Source organism: Dromaius novaehollandiae, chromosome 17 (genome assembly GCF_036370855.1).
Source record: "Dromaius novaehollandiae isolate bDroNov1 chromosome 17, bDroNov1.hap1, whole genome shotgun sequence".
Lineage (NCBI taxonomy): Eukaryota > Metazoa > Chordata > Aves > Casuariiformes > Dromaiidae > Dromaius > Dromaius novaehollandiae.
Window position 1 is genome coordinate 5864781 of NC_088114.1, and position 20696 is coordinate 5885476.

Sequence of the window (20696 nt, forward strand, 5' to 3'; positions counted from 1 at the left end):
GGGCTCCGCGCGAGGGGACGGACACCAGGTCCCGGTCTCCGCCTCGCCCGCTCGGCGACAGGCGGGTGCGCGGGCGGGGTCCCCACAGCCGCTGCCTGGGGGGCGGCTTCCCCTCAGGGCGCGCGCGCCCCCCTCCGCTGCAGGCGGCCGTTGAGGGGGGGGCTGCCCCCCCCCCCCCCCCCCCGCGCGAGCTCCAACGGTCGCCAGCGCGAGCCCAACGGCCGCCGGGGGGGGGCGAGGGGGAGGGCCGGCCGCGGGTGCCCGCGCGGGTGCTCGTGGGGGTTTCCCCCTGATTGGAGCGCGTCCTCGTTCATCCCCCAGGTTACCGCCTCCGCCGGGCGATGGGGCTTCGCCTCCCCCCTCCGAGAAAAGTCTCCGCGCGCCTCCGCCGCCGGCCCCGAGATAAAGGCAGGGGAAGCGCAGCCGGCCGGAGCGGCGGCCGAGGGCGCTGCGGGTCGGGCGGCCGCGGGCAGCCCCGGCCCCTGCGGCTCCCCCCGCGCTCGGGGACCTTCCCCGCCCCGCGCTCGCCCGCTTCAAAAGTTTTGCCCGGGGAGCGCGGCGGTGGCGGCGCTCCTGTCAGCCCCGCGCCGCCGGCCCGCCCCCGCCGGCGCTAGGGCAGGGCGGGCAGGGGGCGAGGGCGGGCGGGCCGGCCCGGAGCCGGCATGGCGAGCGGCGCGCCTCGGCGCTGAGCGGGCTGCGCCCCGCGGGGAGCTGTGCGTGCGAGGCGCGGCCATGGCGCGGGCGGCCGGCGGCGGCAGCTAGCGGCGCGGCGGCGGCGGCGGAGCCTCGCGGAGCGGCGCCCGGGACGCGGCGCCGTGTGCTCGGCATGGCGGGGGCCGGCGGCGCGGCTGTCAGCCTGCTCCTCGGAGCGCTGCTCTGCAGAGGTAAGCGGCAGGCACTTGCCGCCGGCGGCGCCGCGCGGGGCGGGAGCCTCCCCGGTCTGCTGGGGCCGAGAGTGGAGGCACCAGTTGATCCGCAGACTGGCCCGGCTGCGCTGCAGCCGCTCGGGCACTGACTGAAGCTCCCTCCCGAGCGAGCTTCATGTTTTCCCCCGTAGCAGCGTGTGAACGAAACGACTTCTTCCTCCTTCTTTTCCCCCTTGTCTCTCTTTTTTTTTAATCCTCTCCCTGTCTCTGCTGTTCTAAAATTTCTAATTCCCCTCATGCTTGTTTGTTTAGAGACCTTGCAAGTTTGCTTTTGACTGATAGGAGAAAACGGGGAAAGTTTCCGTTCTTTTTGCCTCAAGATGTATTTGCAAATAATAGTGTTAATTATTGCATTGTAATGCTGGGGTCTTCTCTATGGGAGAGTGTCCCTGTTTGGGACAGAGTTTGTGGAGGGGTGAAAAGACTGCAAGAAGCACTAGTGATACAGTGACAGTGTTCGGATTATGGAATAACCTTCTTCAGCTGATGCTGGAGTTGGGTTTCTGCCCGTTCTCCCGCCCCGTTGCTGCACGTACCCGCACCGGGCGCGATGCTCGTGGTCCCGCCGCGGGGAGGAGCAGGTCGGTGTCAGCGCAGAGGCGTTTGAGCGATCTGATGATCTTCCCGTTACTGAGCTGGTGGGATCGCGGAGCTCCTGGCAAAGGCAAATCTGCTCTGGAGCCATACAGGGATGCGAGTTGTGGTATGTGCGTGATCCAAACAGGGTTTTTTTGTGCAGAATTGTAGGTGACTGCCATGTCTCGACGCTTCCCAGTTCCTGCTCAGACCATGGTAGCTGTGGATGTTATTTTATAAAAACAGCTGCCCCCTTCCTCTTTGGGGAGGGAACCTTTAAAACCCTCAGTAATTCTGTTGTTGCCATCCCTAACAACAGAAAATCATTTTGCTTTTTAGCCTGTTGGTATTAGTGGTGCTGTTTGACTGACATAAGAAGATTACTAGTGAAAGACCCTTCGTTGTTTAGTTTGTTCCAATCCAGTCCTGCCAACCCCTTCCCCAGGGTAGCTGATTGTAGAGGCAGCCAGGAGATATACAGAAGTACCTCCAGAGTGAAGCGAAGGCCAAATCTGCGGCCATTCGTAGAGGGACTTTTCCCAGATTGGTAGGGAAAACAAAGTGCCTGGCAGAAAATTGCATGGCCTGCTTAATGCCAGTCATTTTGATATAGTACATTAAAATTAATGGACATCCCAGTGACTCAACATGCTGTAAAAGTGCTGATGGGAGGAATTTAAAATATGGGATTCTGTTTTGATTGCTGCAGTCTGGAGGTGAGAATTATATTAGCCTCCTGCTCACCTTCAGAGACTGCAGGAGACCCAGACTTGTAAAGAGGGTCTGGCTTTCTTCTAGAGCAGTACATCTCTCCTGCTACGCTGCTTTGACAGTCACAAATGCATCTTCTCAAATTAGCATTTGCATTAGACTTAATAGAGTTAGGCACCAACATGTGGACATTTTCTATCTGAAAACAATTTTATAAGAGAAACCTGTAGGTTACACTTGTTAAAAGTGGGAGAAAGTGCTACACCAAGAGGTTATAAACAACCAGACCTTGTTAAGCCATTTATCTCTGCTGGAACCTGGGTCAATGTTGACTAAACTATGCTCTAAAAAAGTCAGTAGTGGTGCCAGAGCTAGCCGCTACCAGCAGCAGCTGCTGAGAGGTTCTGGGCTGTGTTCTTTGAGAATAAAAGAGGAAAAAAATACTAGCTTCCTGCAGAGAAGTAAAGCAAAGCTTCTGAGCAAGAAACTTGCCTCTCAGCATTGTTTTGCACAGTACAATTTAGAAAAGAGCCAGTTAATTAAACTTATTAAATAAGGTGTTTGTATGGTTTTCTTGTGAGGCCTTAACAAGTGTTTCATTTGCTCTCCTCTTGTGTATTTGCACTTTTTGTTGGCATGTTAGGATAGTGATTGTTCTTGAGAGCTAAAGTCCAACTAAATGAAAGTCACTTTCTAGTTCACAAGCAAAAAGGTTTGTAAATCTGCTGAGAAACTTACTATTATAGACAAGTTGTCATTTGTTATTTAAAGAACTATATTTACTTCTCTGAACTCATTAGCATCTCCTATCAGGCCTGAATTTCTAAGAAAATTCTCCTGAAATGTTGCCTTAGGCTTCAGTGTGGCATTATACTGTGGTTATTATCTGGCTAATAATGTTAATTCATTCAATCTCAAGAAAGAAGCTTGGCATTTGATTTAAGCCATGCCTCTAGTCAGACCAAATTGTATAAAAAAGTCAGCATGCAAAAGTGCTTCTGCATTTAGGTACATGCACATGCTTTACATACTAATTACTGGATGTCTGTGTTCTAGGTGGCACATATGTGTGTAAAATTGTATTTTGCATAAGTAAATCCCAAGTATATATACATATTCCTTTCAGGAAATGAGCTGTCTTCAGCGAAGTGCTAATGCATGTGCTTAAATCTCTTTATAGCCAATAGGAGGTATTCATGAGCCTGAAGTTAGGTGTCTGCTTAATTGTTTTCCTGAATCAGAGCATTAAGTGTGAAGGCAAGTGTGCAGATTTATTTTACTATATAATAGATAACCGGGAAGTCTCAGTTTCAGATTTGCTGTGAGCTAGAACAAGAATTGTAGAAACTGGAAATACAGAACGTAGTAAGTCCTAAAAATGAAGTCAAGGATGCATGACCACAGTATAGATTCATTTGCAGCAGAAATAGGCACGTACAAAGAAATACTGAACATGAACAGCAGTCAAATGTGCATGGAACTACCTGAATTCTAGGCACTCATAACAGTGTTTGTACAAAAATGTATATGCAGTTGTGCATCCAGAGGTTGGCATAGCAGCTGCTTTGGTTCTGCGCTCATTTATACCACAATTGTTTGATATAAGTCCTCATTTTAGTTAGTGGTCTCAGAACTGACTGAGGATCTTTATTTTGAATATCATTTCATTCCAGTTTTAGACTTGTCACACAGTGAAATTTTTATAACTTATTTTGGAGGTTCAATAGCATGGTATACCTTAATGTTATGAAAAATATCCTGGATTTTCTATTTCTTAATTTCATCCCATTAGTGCTACTAAAAACACAGTAGGGACTTGCGTTATGTTTAATTATAATAGCATAGAGTTTTATAAGTGGATAATGTCTTTTGCATATAACTTTCAAAATGGAAATAGTACTATTAATATCCTAATTTATCTTGTTTTCATATTTTGTAGTAGATGTTAAAGTTTGGACACCATACTTACCTAGCGAAGTATGTAGCCATTGCTATATTGTAAATGGCTGTTCAAACATGCTTCTAAATGCACATCTGTGTGACAGAAGTGATTACAAGTATGACATGTTTTGTAATGCATAATATGTGCCTGGCTCTTGATCTGTGTAACTAAGTATTCATATGAAACAAGGTAATAAATAGCACACTATTAAGCTTACTTAAATTGTTTAATATTAGTAAGTATTGATAAAATGTTTGAGAAGAAAGGATAGGGATTTGTTTTGAGATTTGGGATTTGGTGGGGCTTTTTTTGGTTGGTATCAGCAGAAGTGATAGGTCAGCACCACTGAAAAACTGGCTTGTAATGAATAGCTAGAAACTCTATGAATAATGATAAATTTGCTAGAAGCGCTGGCATACAGACTTTCTTATGGTAGGGTTTTCAAGGAAATGCCCCATTGCAGTGAGAGGAGCCGTTCACATGTCTGAGCTGTTTATAACTGCCGTTAGGGCCACGTTGTACTTCAAGGCAGTTAGTCTAAGGCAAATGGACTAAGGAAAGGTTCAAATCTTCAGCATATAATCATGCAACTGAAGAAGAGTCAGATTTGTTGCGCTGTATTCTAGTTTTCTTCGTCTGTGGTAAACCCTTTGATTGAGGGGAATTTGCTCACACGCTGCATGCCAATTAGTGCTGCCACACGGAGATTTTGGCAGTGGTTCACATCTAACAGGCTACACTAGATGTGTCCTGGCTATTGAGTGAAGGAAAAAACATGATGAAAGATGTGAAAGCAAAATAGCAACAAGTTGAGAGAACGTGGAAGAAATGTGTAGAGAGAGTAATTGAAAATAGCCTAATAAGGATACTAGGAAGCTAAACTGATGATATAAGACAGAGAAGGCAAGCAAATATTGTGGGTGACTTATGAAAATAAGATTAATCCCTCAGTTTGAAGGAAACACATACTAGGTAGATTCGATGCTGAAGAGGAATGCCCTTTGAGTGAAAGGGAAGCTGCGTGGCAGGAATCGGATCTGGCCTCTAGTGCCAGGGATGTCTGTCTGAGTTTTGGTGAGTCATTTCCCTCTTACTCCTGATCTGTCTTATCTGCTGACATTGTAGTTTCCTTGGTGGAAGACTTGATCCTTGCTTTGCCACTTTGTCCAGTGGGACCTTTTTATTTTTTATCATCTAAACACTACTGCGATACAAATACAGGTAATATTCTGTGATGCTGTAAGGTGTTAACTCAAGGTGTTTTACTGAAATGTGAGTGATACCTCCTTCATAGTGATGTGCAATAACTTACTGGCCAGCCAACTTGCCTTATCTGGTTCAAACTCTGTTGTCCTGGCTTGCTCTTACAGGCCTGTGTCCTTTATATTTTATTCAGTCTTCCTACAGACTCAGTACCCTAGAAAAAACAGTTTCGCAGTGTTCAGCTCTTCAGACAGTTGTACTGTTTTGTGTTCTGTGGACTGGCTCAGGCTCTAGTGACAGATGTGACCCCTTTGAAACGGGGACGGACAAATGGTGCATTGAAAGTTCATAGCTTCTGCAGTCTCCTCACTTAGAGGTATCTGCTAAAAGCCTGCGGATGCATCTAGCTTTGGAAGTAATTTTACTCCAGTAGTGCCTGTGTCTGTTTTAGTTAGTAAATGGAAATACTCTCTTTATCTATTTGTGTGCATTTTTTTGGGTCAATACACAGCCTCAGGTCATCATTTTTCTTTTCAACTGTACCTAGTGGAATGACCCAGTGAATCTACTCTTCTATTTTCTTTGCTATTCTAAAGCATATTCATCTGTTGAGTTTGAATTCCATAAACAAAGTGTCATCCCCATCACTAAAATTACAGGCATCTTTGCACTACTGGTCAATTAGCTGAACTTTTCTTTAGGGAAGTACATCTTGAATAAGTGGTTCTTTGCCACTGTGCTTAAGAAATGTGCTAATGTCTCACTATTGCATCACTGACATCTTGGGTCAGTAACTTTGTGCTCAGAGACAATGTTTTCTGGCACTTCTTTTGCTTGAATAACACAGATCATGCTAATCACAGCTCCACTGTCATTATCGAAAGTACTGTGCAGTTTCAGCAGCTTGACAAATGTAAACAGCTAGACAAGCCTTCTTAAGTGGACACTTCTTTTATTATATACTGCAGTAACAATTTAATCTGATTTTAGCATCCACTAGTGTTAAAGTGTCACGTGTAAGGTCAAGCACCCTTTTTGTTAATTGTTTCTTCTAGTGTAACATTTTCCACTTTCTTCTACAACTGTTATAAAAGATTCAATTTTGTACAAGGACAGTGTGAAACTTGTAGAATTTTTATCATAAATTCAGCAACTAAGAGAGTGGAGTCTTGTGCATTAGTTTCTGTTGGGACCAGAATTTGTGCAGTCAGTACTTTTTTGTTGTACGTGTTGCTCTTTAAGGATCCCCAGACCTGCCGCAGTGGGAGGCTGAGAATTGTTAAGTGAGTTGGCCTTTTCAATAATTCTAGGCAAACACTTAAGTCAGCGAACAGTGGTTAGGAATTTGACACTTATATGAAAACCTTGAAGTTAAATAAATAAGAATGCAAAGGGGGGATGAGAGTTTGCTCAGTTATGAAAACAGACTTCTACAAAAATGTTTATACGTTTGGATGGAACAAATCCTTAATGGTCTCCTGAGCGCACATAAAAGCTATTTTTACTGTGCATTAAGAGGAAGTCTTAAGTAAATAAAAGGTATGCAGAAATCCCAAGATATTGGTGTAACAGAGGGGTTGGTCTGCTAGTTTTTGCTGTTTGTTAACTGTAACATGGAATCATGGAGTTCAGAGGCTGAAAAATATCTACCAGTGCATCTGACATTGTATTACTTAGGTAATCGCTGTATTTTCCCCCTTGATTTAAAATTTTTCAACTGATCAGTGTTTTGTTTGGAAATATTTCTGAAACTGATATAATTTACAAAATTGAATGGGAAAAATAGTTAAACAATTTACTTTTTTATTGTACTTTCATCTAAATGAATTTTACTTTATTTTTCATTCAGGTAGCTATATTTCACTTCAAATGATCATTTTGACTTCCACTGAATGTATTCAAATATGGACTGGTAATAGCATATATACTGTGTAGAACATATCATTAGTATTTTTAATACGTTGTTTCAATATTACAAAAGTGAACCATCTCGGTATGATTACTGTGAAAAGATTTGTTGTTCCAAATAACCTTTGAGATGAATTCTGATTTTGCATAACAATTTAATTCCTTCTTCTGCCTTAGAATGAAGGAAGACTTCAAAACTTTAGCATTTCTGTCCTGTTGAAATTGCACTTTACAGCCAGCTGTATTGCCTGAGGGTGCAATTCCTCACCAGTTTAAGGCAATGTAAATTGGTGCTGCCAGGTTTCTGGTTCTTGCTCTCTCCCAAGCTGAGCAACCCTGCCCAGGCCACTTGATTTGCCCGTTCTCCTTTTGCGCCAGCAGTGGCCTGTCTCCAATTCCTCTATAAACTGCTTCAAGGAGATAAAACACATTAAAAAAAAAAAAAAAAAAACCAAAACCCTCACTTGTAGGAGGGTAAGTTTATATCACCTTGGGATCAACTGACTGCTTGTATAAGCAAAAGAGGATGGGCCCAAGTGGGGGAGGGACAGCTTAAACAATTATGGCCCTGCAGCCTAACGCTTGGGGCGGTATGGCTTTAATTTGTTCATGTGACAGCATAGTAAGAAGAGATTGTTTGCGGAGCTGTTTAGGTTATACGTTCAGTGCAGGATATTAAACACAGAGAACATGAGAGGCACTTGGAAGCACTATACAACTTTGATTTCTGTATCGGGCATTTTCTTTCCTCTTGTTGATTCTATGTCTTTTTTTTAAAGTGCATATATTAAAATATCTCCATATTCTCATTCAGATAAATATAACTTTTAATGCTTAAGTTAAAGTTGTTTTCCTGAAATAAAACTAAAAATATTAACTTTCATGCACTGTTACTACAAACAGGACTAGGAGCATTGCTTGATGTTATAATGGCCATTAAAAGACTTTGGTTTTAGTTTCTTATGAGCTCTCCAAGCATTAACTGTTTCAGCTAAAATATTCCATGCCAAGCATCTGCTTCTGATTGAATAGTTTTCTTTTTTCAGAACTTCAGTCAAGAGCTCAGTGGTTTACAAGAGCAAAGCTGGGGGTGGGGGGTGGGGGGGCACTACTTCCAGGGCTGTTGGAGCATGTTTGTGTGCACTCATTTTCAGTGTTTCCTCACATGGTGTTGTGTATTTGCTGGTGGAGAATGTAATTGTGCCCTATCAGTCACTAATCTTTTAAACCTGGTTTATTTTTGCAAGACCTGAGTTTTTCTTTTTAATTTCATATCTCTGTAGAAAGAGCTAGAATGTTTGTTTGCACTCTGCAGAATCAAATGACTTATCACTCTGCTGACATGAAATAAGGAGAAGCAAATACAATAAATAACTACTGTGGAGAAGGTAATACAGTATTGACTTCCCAGTGCCTGTTAATTTTCACTGATCAAAACATCAGGGAAGACAGACTGAATATGGTTGCCCCTTATTGAGGCTGGACTACTGCTTGTATTAGCCTGTAAACTCTGGAGCGTTCCTGTTTTGCACTAGACTTATTTAAAAACTCCCCCAAAAGCAAATTGTATTTAGTCAGACTTCCTAGCAGCTCTAGGTTGTCACTCCTCAAATGTTTCTGCACTTTCAATGGTTAGATCAATTTGGAATTTCCTCTGTACCTGCTCTGCTCTTCTAGTTGGTGCTCTGCTTGATACTTGATGTTGCTTTTCACAGCTCCTGGTGTGCAATGGCAGACTTGTTAGATGGAAAAGATGCTTTTCTTTGCAGCTGTAATACGGGATTCAGACTTGAGTCATACAGCAGCTATGAGTATGGGGAATATGAGCTATGGGGAGCATGACTAGAAAGGGTTCCAAATTTTGTGGGGGCAGCATCTGTGGCATAAAATGCTTGCTCAATGAATTTCCATGTGAGACACTTTGCACAAGTTGTGGCGTTAATAGCCAAAGAGAGCTGCAAATGCCCAATGCAAGTTAAAGCCTGTGCCTCTTGTAAAAGCTGGTATGATGCCACCTGAGTTGCTCTTTATTCTTGACTGGTCTTTTGTGAGTCTGTCTTGCTATGTCTTTTGAGTCTCACTGCTTTGGGTGATAAAACTTTTTTTTTTAAAAAAGCTTCAATTAGCAAAGTGACTCTAATACCGAAGTGTTCTCCATGTTGATTTTCAAAGGTGTTCACAAACACTCTCTTTTATGAGAAGACACTATTGAGCTGATGCTGCTTTTAATGCCTTTGTGCTTATCCAGTTCATCCTACTGACAACTTCAGAAGGAAATCTATTAATAGATTTCAGAAATAGGGAGCTCTCTTCCCGAGCTGATGCCCTCTTGCCACCCCCTCTTGGAGGGAAAAGGGACTTTTTGCATGAAGAACAAGAAATTGTGGGCAGGATCCCTTGTTTCCTTTATTTCTTCTGACTGAAGTGCAAATGTGAATGCTTCGGTGACCCCTCTCTGGTTTAATTTGCTGATCTGTGAAAGGGGTGTGACTATAGCACTTACTTACCTTTTTGTTATCATAATGTGGGTAGAAAAAATATTTTCTTCTTTGAGGTGGAATTGCTCATTCTTTTTACAGTAACATCTGCAGCTGATTAGATAGTAATGTGAGTTATTACTGTTTCAGTTTTACCCAGGAAAAAAAGCCTTGATCTGAGATCAGTGTCACGTAATGGCACTCAGCAATTCACTGGAGCTGCTCATTAGCCTATGGAATCAGTCCAAAAAAGATGACTAATATATCATGCTTTGGAACATTAGTAAAATGGTAGAAGGAATTTTTCTAGTTGTGCATGGCAGTGCGAACCAGTCTCTTCTCCCTGCAGCCTCACAAGCAGTCTGTGGCTGAAAGGAGGGTGTTGCTTGTGAAAGACAAATGTGGTGATCTGGTCTGGAAACACCTACAGTGCAGTGTCCATCTGGAAGGTCTTATTTTGTTAAACTTAAGCAGTTATTCAGGGAACTGCAGATTCATGGCACTGCCTTGGTTATTTCGTGGATGAAATTTGTATGTCACTATATTTTGGGCTGGAAGCTTCACAGGTCCTCAAAGCTTTAGGCTTCCATGGAAATTTTGTCTGAATTTTGAAAACACATTTTAAATTAGCCGTAGTGACGAAACTGTGGCACTTTAACTGGAAGTATCAGGTGATGTTTAAACATGATCATGTAGTGCTATAATGTCAGAACAGGTTTGAGGTAAAAATCATGCCTTTAGGCAGTATTGCTCAGGAGAGTCCCAATATGCAAATAGCATATTTGAAGAGTAACTTGCATTGATTTTGTTTTAGTTCTGTTTGGGAAGGGGGAAAAATTGCTTTCATAATTAGCAGTGTTCTATAAAGCTGGGGTCGAATCTACAGTTCTGTTTGTATATAAAATTTTGGATCCTGACCTAGACCCTGGAATGAATCTCTTACCTTTGGCAATGTTCTGAATTTTTTTATATTGTGTGGCTCCTGTACCTACTCTCTTCATTTATCATTTAATAAGAGTGTGTCAGATTGAATCCCTGGGGTCACCAGTGCTTATTAGTTTCTCATGGCTTCTTGTAATTCATTATTGTGTGCCTGTGGACTCCTCGTGCATAAGGAACTGCCAAGACACTGGCATAAACTGTTAGGTGGTCAAGTTCTAGCTCTTCTGTAATGAATGATGTGTTTCATGAGTGAAATCTTGGCTCTACTTACTTCAATAAGAGTTTTGCCATTCATCACCATTTCAGCCCACATATGTATTGGTCTGTATATCTACCAATTCATGGCTGCTTGCTGAAGCATCCTCACTCTACCTCATTTTGCCATGCAATTTGTCTTCCTATTAAAGGGAACATATTGGATGAAGAGGACATTCTTAGTGCTATTCACAGGCAGAGGACAATTTTGTATGAATTCTTCTTTTACAGCATTTACATATTCACTTGCTGGAAGAGGGGACCTAGTTCAGGTGCCAAATAAAATTTGGCACTGCTAATTGTACTGTCAGAGTTGAAGTGATTTTGGAAGTCAGTCTCCCCCCCGCCCCCCCACTTGTCTGCATTTATAAACAGTAGGTGCAATTTAAAAATTGCTGTTTCTGTATACTTAAGGGGAAAATGTTTTAAACACTGTATTTGAGTTCATGTATTCACATAACTTTAAATACATTTAATCCATATTACATGGCTGTTACAAGCAAAGGAGTTTAAAAATATTTATGCTTGCTTATTACTTTGGGATGGAAACAAAAAAGTAACCAGTGTTTTGAGTTATGCCATCCCACGTTTTGTGATAGCCCTGCATAGAGTTTTAGGTGGCACAGAAAGAAGCTCAGATACTTTGGAAGTTTTGTGAGCAGAGCAGTTGCTCATTTTATCTATTGTTTCACTGAATAATACGTAGTTTGTGTAGTGCTTTCTGTCTTCATCTAACCCTCACTGCTTCTGAATGTTAGCCTTACTTTCTACCCTGTACAGCTGAGGGATATGAGACAAGAGTGAAAGGACAATATTTTCACTAGTAGTCTACAGAATCTAGATGCTTTAGCTCTTAGAGTTGTGTTTGGGGGTTGAAGATTGCTTAACTTTTGGAGTGTCAATTGTGTTGCACCCATCACAGTCGTTGGTGATCTGGTCAATAGTCCCTGTTGTTCAGCAGTGTGAGTCATCTGACCAAATGCAGATCTATGCTTTAGAGTGAGGTGGCTTGCTCTCAGGATTTCATCTGAGTGTTGCTTGCATCTTCACTCACTACAGTGGGAGCAACAACTCATCCACACATGGACGTTTGCATTATAGCATCATAAATGTAGGTGAGATTAATTCAACCTGTAGACTTATTTTTCAAAGAGCAGATGTGCCTGTAATCTCTGTTAAGTGGTTAGCACTTGGAAAACCATCCAATTAGCCCAGATTCATATGCGAGCTTAGGTGTCTAAGTTAAGATCCTAATTACTCTGTTCCTTTAGTCACTGGAGAGAGAGAAATGCTTCCAGAGGGTCATTCAGATTGATATGAATTTGTCTGACCACATTTCAGATTTTACTTCCTCTTAACTGAAAATGAAATCAAACAGTGTGAGCTTTAAGGAAACTGTTCTGAAGAAGCAGAAAATATAGACCACATGGAATACTCAGAATATGAAGACCCAGCGAAGAAATCTTTCTTCATTGGAAAAACTAACTCTAGTGGGTTTACTAAGCAACACTTCAAAGCAGTTTAAGGAGATGAAAAGTCTGTGGTCTAATTCATTGCATATGTGATATTTTCTAATGGCACAGTGTTATATCAAAAAAGAAGTCAGGGAAGTGTAGTAAAATGGGTTCATTTTTTGGTCTGAACTGATAGTTTATAAGATGATTTTAGTCACAAGTTTTCATCAGACCTGTTGTAGGTATCTGTATATCAGAAAATCGCATCCAGATTACAATTGTTCACCACCTTTCATTATAATACCCTTATTTAAAAAAAAAAAAAAAAGTGACTTTCTCAAGCTGTAACAGCTTTAGCTGAAGTTTTCCGTTTTGCATTTTTTCTGGCTTATTTGGGAAAGTTCAGTGAAGTGGTTCAGTTGTTTCCAAGAACAAAGCCAGCTAGAAATCCAGAGTTCTAGCCAGCCAGAAGTGTTTCGGTAAACAGCACCAGTTGGGTTAAATCTTGTGATTTTTTCACTGTTGGAGGAAAAGATAGATGATGTTTTCCTTAATCTCCTTTTCTGCAGTGGTGGTGATATATGAGTGCCAGCATTCATTTTTAATAAGCAAGATTCATGACTGCAGATAACTCCTGCAAACATGTTCCTGTTTTATTCCAGCATTAAAAAGACAAGTAAAAGCAGGGCTAAAAATGTTTTTTTTCAGTGTGTTTTTATGCCATATAGCTTTCGAGCTAATTCCATTGAAAAATCTATTCAAAGTTGCCAGAGGTCTATGTCTGAAAGTTGGGTTTAGTCTGTTCTAAACACGGACATGAAAGAGTGTGTGTGGCAGGTGAACTGGCTGGAAACCTTGTCTCTGTGGAGTGTGCTGCATCTCAGATGCAGGAACCCATGTACAGATTTTGCCAGGTATGTTCCTCTTAACTTTCATAAGTCACCATGGGCCCAGCTTCCAGGGCAAAGGCTGTGCAGCCACAGAGGCTGTCTCACTGGTTCTCAAAACGCCTCCTTCCCCTATTCCATTTCATGCAGAAAAGGAGGACACAATCTCATGGGGTGACAAGGGTTAAGGAACAGGTGGTTATCTATAGGAGCGCTGTCTCATTTTGTACCCAGGATGGATAGCTTTCTGGGAATAAATTCTTTTTTGTACTGAAGGAGATTACTGCCTGTGGACTTGTGCTTCATTTGTTGCAGAAGTTGGAAGGTGTGTAGATGCCTTAGTATGAGTTTAACTTCAGAATCTGTATGGAGAGGAACTTGGCATTTTTGAGTATAAACAGCCTCTGTGGCTGTCACTGTTTTTCATACTCAATGTTGGTGACAGCATCCTAGAACACATTTTTAATAGCACCTCAAAGACCACGTGGTTGTCCTCATGAGGCAAGTGCAAAGTACAGAAAGAAGACGGAGGATGTCTGGTTCAGAGCATCTGATGTTATCTCTCAAACTTCCCTTGGCAATTGGTACTCCATTTTCTGAATCCTTTTGTTATTTACTTAGCCAGATGTGCTGGATAAGCTTGCAGGTTAACCTGTGTATCATGGAAGAAGTAGAAACTGTAGAAAGAGAAAGATGGTTAAAACAGTTTAGTAAGACTCTGGAAAGCTAGATTCTGTTCTTGCCCCTGACACAGAGTTAGTATTATGCTTGAAAGTTGCTTATTTTTATATTATGTTCTCAGTTTTTTCATAGGTGTCTCTAAAGATAGCAAGAGATTTGCTGTGAACTTGCACAAATACTGTATTCTTTAGAAAATCATGCCAAAGGTTTTCTAAATTAGGCATCTGTATTAGCAACTGTACTCTCAGAGGCATCTGCTAATTTTGCTGTACTGCAGGTCACCCTCCTGCAATAAAAAAATCCTGTTCTTGGAGGGCATTGTGGGGAAAAAAGTAGTATTTGTGAAGTGCTCTGTGTAGTACTGTGACAAGCAGCATAAAAAACTTATCAGGATATTAATAATTCAGTACAACACTTACATATTGTGTCTTGAGTTAGTACATAGGGTCATACATAACAATAAGGAAATGGTGAGCAGCTGTCCATTTCATCAGCATTAAGGCAGAAGTTCTTTGGAAGAAATAATACGTCATTAAAGGCTGCATCTTAATGCATATGTATGTGGGGATGAATTAAGTTTAAGTGTGGATTTCCTTATTACTTTTTTAGTGCTTGACTTGGCAAACTTAACATTCTTTTTTGTGAGGGAGCCTTCTGGCTCATTGTAGGCTATTCCTGCTGCTTTTAATATCCTTTGAGATTGATTCATGGAGTGCCAACATCTTGAGCTGTGGAAGGAGAGTAAGAAGCCTGAAGAAAGTCCCTGGGTATGTGGGAATGGATTTGAACTTGGATTCTTTCAGTGACACTTTGTGCTGAAAGAAACATCTTGTGGTTCAAAGAACCTTTCTTTACCTGACTGGGGGAAATCCATTAATGCAATCACTTCCATTTTGTTTAGAAACTGACAGTGTCAGCAAAGAATGTAAAGAGAGCATTTGGCTATGATTTATTGGAGGGATATCTTAGGGAACGTAGAGGGCTTTGTCGGGTAACTTTTGAACTTATCTGTGTGTAATAACTACTTTGAGAAGATTTCTGTGGGCAGGTGAACTTAACACTTTTGTATTATCGTCATTCAAGAGGTGAACGTCCTGGTGTTGGATAGGCCAGAGTGTGTTTACTCCTCATCAAAGGAGAGTGAAGTTGTGAGGAAGGAGGAGAAAATGCAAGTTCAGTGGAAGTATTTCAGACTGCTTGGCGCATCTGCAGGGAATGGAGGTGGACCTGCAACACAGATGGATGCGAGCGGTGCGTATTTTGGAAGTTTACCAGTCGCAGAGGTACTGGAAAGGAGAGCCTATGACTGTGCTTGGCTTCGTTTCACAGCCCTTTGAACAGAGTGCAGGAAAAAAGAAAACCAAACATACGTTTCCCTATAAACTGGTTAAAGGTAGCCCTGCTTCTGGCTTGCTGCATGTGCTCCTCTGAGTTGTTTCAGAAGTATCTGATTTAAGAACGCTTTTATAAGATGTTTTTAGTAGCTTTCAGCTGAGATAAAGCAGCGGAAACTGTACACACATGATAGATTTTTTTTATTTGCCTCTTACCTGTGTCACTTTATTGACCTGCAGGAGAGGTAGTAATGGCTCCTTAGGGGCATATCCTGAGAAGCTGGGATTGAATGGAACTGGATCCTATGGCAGCAGAGATAGCAAAGCTGCAACTTAAAGCTTCATCTTGCCAAGATCAGTGAACTTGGTATTGGACTTGACCTGGAAGCATTCTTGTCTGTCCATTGATGATAGCAGACAGTATATCAGACAAGTTTCAGATACTGTGGAATCCGTTAAAGTGTTTTACCACTATCAGGGAATGCAGGCTTAACATATTCAAGGTCAAGAATGGTGCTGACCTGTGGGCTTGATAAGGAAGTGGTCAAGATTAGAAATTAGGAGTGATTCTTATAATCTGATGCATTTTTTAGCTTTACCTTTAAGCTTTTTTATTCTTTTCTTTAGGCTCCTACAAGAAAAAGCAGTTGGTTCCTTTAAGAGCTGGCTAGGTAAATACTCTGGCAAATTAAGCTATTAAGAGTGAAGTAGAGAGAATCTATTTACAGATTTTAAATGTGGTGGTTAATGTTTTGAAAATGGCCTTGTCTGCTGTTTATGTTGTTATAAAAAGAAATTCGTGGGGTGTCTTTCCAAAGAAGCGGAAGAAAAAGATAGCAAGGATTTATGCAAAACAAAGCAAAACTAACCCCAAATTCAGCAGAGATTGGATGCACCATGTCATATTATAAAACCCTGACTGAGATCTGGGATTTTAATACAGACGGTGAACCCAGAAGCTGTGCTTCAGTCAAGTCTGGAGGATGCTCTTCAAGGCACATGGGACCCTGCCTGCTGTGTGCATTCAACAGCTCTGTATATCACCAGAACCAGTATCGGGCAGCTTAATCTGCTGCTATTCCTGCTCAGACTGCCCACATCCAAATTATAAGCAGATCTGCAAACATGCTGTGCTAGACCTGTCCTCAAGAACTGTGTAGACAGTCAGTGAGCTAGCTTTCTGATACAAAGGTAGATCCCCTGATTCCTGCGATAGGTACCGGGTGTGAGTTTGGGTTCTGGCCAGGTGGTTGTTGTCAGGGCAAGATTTATTTGCTCTTGTATTATACTTTGCTTGTTTTTTAAATGTGACCATTGCATTGGCCAAGTTCCCATGGTAGATTTTTCTTATGTACCTAATTCATTCTCATTCTCAATGAAACAGAACAATCCATTTAGGATACCACACTAAAAACTGTAGCTCATTGTGTTCTTGTGGTGTATGACATCAGTAGAATGCCACAAGTTAATTACATTCTTAATTACAGCTTTATATTGAATTAGGGATCTATTATACATAGAATAATTGAAAACCTGCTGAGATCACGTCTGGTAATGTCTAATTGTATCCCATGATTTTTTTTCCCTAAACTTTAAATAAAAACTGGTATTTCACTTAGCATGGTTTTAATTAATTGACAAGAGAAATGTAATTAGAGCTGAGGCAATGGACCAACTACCTTAAAATAATCACTTGGAAATTAATCACATTTTGGGAAACAATTAACAGTTTCCAGAGTAGCAGCTGTTCTGCTGTGTTTCTGGAGAAACCTCTAGCAGGCCTTTTTTGGAGAAAGGACTTAGAAGAAAGAGATTTGAATGTTCAGAGGTATTCAGTGTGTCCTTTCAACCTAAGGAAACTTGATATCCTTGCAGCTTCAGGCATCAGTGACCTAAGAATAGTATAGGAATAGAACTAAGGACTGTGTTTTGTCCTGAGTATTGAGAAGGACAGGGCATGGCGGTATTGTGCCAAGAGTAGAAGAGGTGGCTGGTGGCCTGAAGGGCTAAGCTGTTTTTTTTCCCAGCTTTCCTTGACTTCAGTGGTGTTATCTGCTGCTTTCCAATAGTGGAAGACTTTCACCACAGCATCAGCAAGTGCAGGTTGTGACTTGGACTTCTTGATCTTTCTGCCCTTGTTTGATGAAATCCTACCAACCCATGTGGATGTGGCATAAGTTTTATGGAAGCAGTCTTTGCCATCCACCATCCAAAGAGCACTACTTCAGGGAACATGGAAACATGTTATTTCCTTTTTCATTCTTTCTGAAAGTGTTAGCCCACTTCTGTTCTTAATATCAGGACCAAGTAGTCAGCTAAAGTAGGGAGGATCTGGTAGTGAGAATGGTGATCAACTAGTGGGCCAGCGCACTGGTCATCGCTGCTTTTGTTCAACAGAATTTTCTGTGTGATCATAAGCAGAGCTCTGGATTTTAAGGAACATGTCTGAGAGAGAATTCAGTGCTGGGCTGCTGAGGAGCTTAGGAAATGCTACTGAAGTGCCTTCAGTGACAATTTCATAGGCTGACATCTAACAGAAGGTTTTAGTCCATCCCTCTTTCTTACTTCCTTTTTGTAGAAGCTTTGAAAATCTTTTTTGGAAAGGATTGTGATATTTTTCTATTGATATTTTTCTAAAGAGTCACAGCCTTTTCATTTCAATCAACCTGCAACAAAGCTTTAATTACATGGTGAAAAATAATTTCACTTTGATTGCTGTTTGCAGAAGGATTTATTTATTTTGGGATGTGCAGTTATCATATTTGCTGTATGTTGCCTGAATTAGAGGATCTGACTTTTTTCCTCTTGGTATCTTCAAAATTAATGTGGAAGTGTTTGGATCTGTCTGTACATAAATATGCATGTAGTTGGTTTATAAACGGAGAGCATATGCAAGGATAAAAATGCTGTGTGAGAGCAGGTTTAAGAGATCTCACTGTACTTGGACACAAGCAGAAAAATGCTGGGTACATCAGCTGAAAACTGGCTGGCAGCCATAGCATACAGAATGGAGGGAATGTTTGCCTAAAAGACTAGATTGTGTCAGGCGTGACTAAGCAGGAATTTTAGCTAAAGTGTGTTAGCAAATTGAATGCTTAGAGGAAAATGAGAACGTTCAAGGTCTTATCTTTGTTCACTTGAGACTGGACTTGATATTTAATATAAAAATCAATGGTAAAAAAGTTTTGTGTGTTTCTGGATTTTAGGGGTGCTTATATAAGTGACTGCTGAATATTTTGCTATGGCCATATTGAAATTTCTTTTGGAATATGCATGCTTTTTAACAGCCTTGTTAATGGAGTTTTTGGGTGTCTGTACATTGCAGATCCTCTGCTCTGTTTTGAATCTGCAGGGATATGAGAATCACCACATCTGGCAGCAGACTGCAAAGTGATGGGTTCATGGAGTAAGTTTCCGAGCAGGTCAGAGAGTCTAGAGCTGAGAGTGTTAGAGACTTCCTCTTCTTGGTGTAGGACCTTTCATGTGTTTAAGACAGGCCAAAATAGTATTTTTTTTTTCTTTTCTCTCTTCAAATTTTTCTCATTTCTTGGGAAATCTGTGGGTGTTTTATTTCTCTTAACATGAAAAACATTTTCTCCCAGGTCTTTAGCAGTTAAATTGTGCTCATGTTGAACAGGTGAGAACCCCGGTTGTAAAAATGTTTCTGAAAAGCTGTCTCTTAATTAGTAAAGAAGATAGCGTACCTTTCTGAAATACGACCCTGTCCACTTGATTTCTTATTCACATTTTTGACTCTTTAAATTTTGCTTTTAATGTTCTCTTTCATTACTCTTCACATGTTATACTTACTGAGTATGTAGGCAAATTGCTAAACAAATAATATTAATGTTTCTATAAATCTGATTAGGCTCAGCAAGTGAAACATTACTGCTCCGGCAAGGTTCTGGGAACATCTGGAATGTAGAAAACACTGAGGGCTGCTGGAGGGCTCACAGACTAGCTAAGCAGTAATTCTTCTACTGCTTTATTTTACCTATTTCTGGGAATATGGGAAAAGAGGATTTAGCAGTGAGGCAGGCGTGAAAGTGTGGTTAAGCTATTAGAGCTAGGGACCATTACCTGTCACAGCCAGTGAATTCAGCCTAGCCTACAGTGAACAATCTCCATTGTGTCACAAGAAAGAGCTGTGGTAGAGCTGCACAGCTTGGATCTGTGCGAGGAATAGCGCTGGAACAGAATAGCAGGAGTCAGCTGGTGGGAAACAATGCTAAGAACATTATGGAGAGCCTACCTGTGGGACTCCCTTCTCCAGAAAATGCTCATCTTGTTTTCTAAAGTCAGGAAATATATTGCAGGAATGTTGATTATTCAGAAAGCATGAGTTACAAACCCAGGAAACACAGCATTAAGGTTAAATTTATATCCAGGGTGCTTGCACAGAAATCATATTGTGATAATTGTGCGAACAAGAGGAGGACATAGCAGGCCAGATTTGTGAATTCGACAATTGGTGAATTTTTCCTGACAAGTGATTTCTCAAGGATTCCTGACTCCTGAAGACTGTAGGAGCGGGCACATGGAATGAACCGACAATAATGGGAAACAGTCTTTCTCCTCATCTCCCTCTGGTTTTGCTGAAGCCTCCCCTTTTTCAGTGATAACAGTAAATGAAGCATGAGTGTGACAGCAGCCAGGTGTCAGCACATGGCAGAAGGTTTTAATTCTGCTTTTAGAAACTGGATAAGTGGTGTGCTAATACCAGCTAACGTAAGTGCAACCTCCCTTCTCAGTTGGACAGCTTGAGTGAAGATCACAGCACTGCCATGTTGTAGCGTTTTGTGTTGGAGAGCTTGTTAAAGCTCTAATTGTTACAGCTGTCTCAGTATAATACTGAGACAGTATTTTACAATCTATTTGATTATTTGCAATGATGGAGAAACTAGATAGCAGTAATTCTCTGAAGCTTTTTGCCTCTATCGTGGACGTTTTCCCCCTGCTGTGCTCGTACTCTGACACTGTTCTGAATCTGTTCAGGATTCACAGATGCTGTTCTCTTCCAACCACCCCTCCCATTTCAACCTCAGAAGCTGTACTTCTGAGCAATCAACAGGTTATGCATTTAGCTGCTTCCTCTCTGAGATTCCTTAACTTCTTCAGGTGCCTTGCAGCCGCAAAGTATGCTGTAACTTGTACCCAGTGCAAGCTTACAATGCTGTAGTATATGCTTTCTGGTGGTTAGTGAAGAGTGAATGTATAGACATCTTCTGGTTTCAGTGAAGAAATTCAAACCAGAATGCCTCTGCATTCTGCACAGAAATGGACTGAAATTGGTGTTTTAACATTAATTAAAGTACTGCTTTTTAGCTTTGTTTTCCATTCTCTGCGGAATTTAACCCCTTCTACTGTTCAACAAAACTTTCTGCTTGCATTTAAGTGTAA

The 20696-nt window shown here is 41.4% G+C and overlaps 1 protein-coding gene across 1 annotated transcript in view; it reads left to right on the plus strand.

The window, feature by feature from the left end:
• The first annotated feature begins 301 nt into the window (after positions 1-301).
• TMEM132C (transmembrane protein 132C) overlaps positions 302-20696 on the plus strand; it is a 218977-nt gene continuing 198582 nt past the window's right edge. The window contains exon 1 of the mRNA XM_026114607.2: positions 302-884. Within this exon, the coding sequence (XP_025970392.1) occupies positions 827-884 (58 nt within the window). The 5' untranslated portion in view covers positions 302-826. The remainder of the gene's footprint in view (positions 885-20696) is intronic.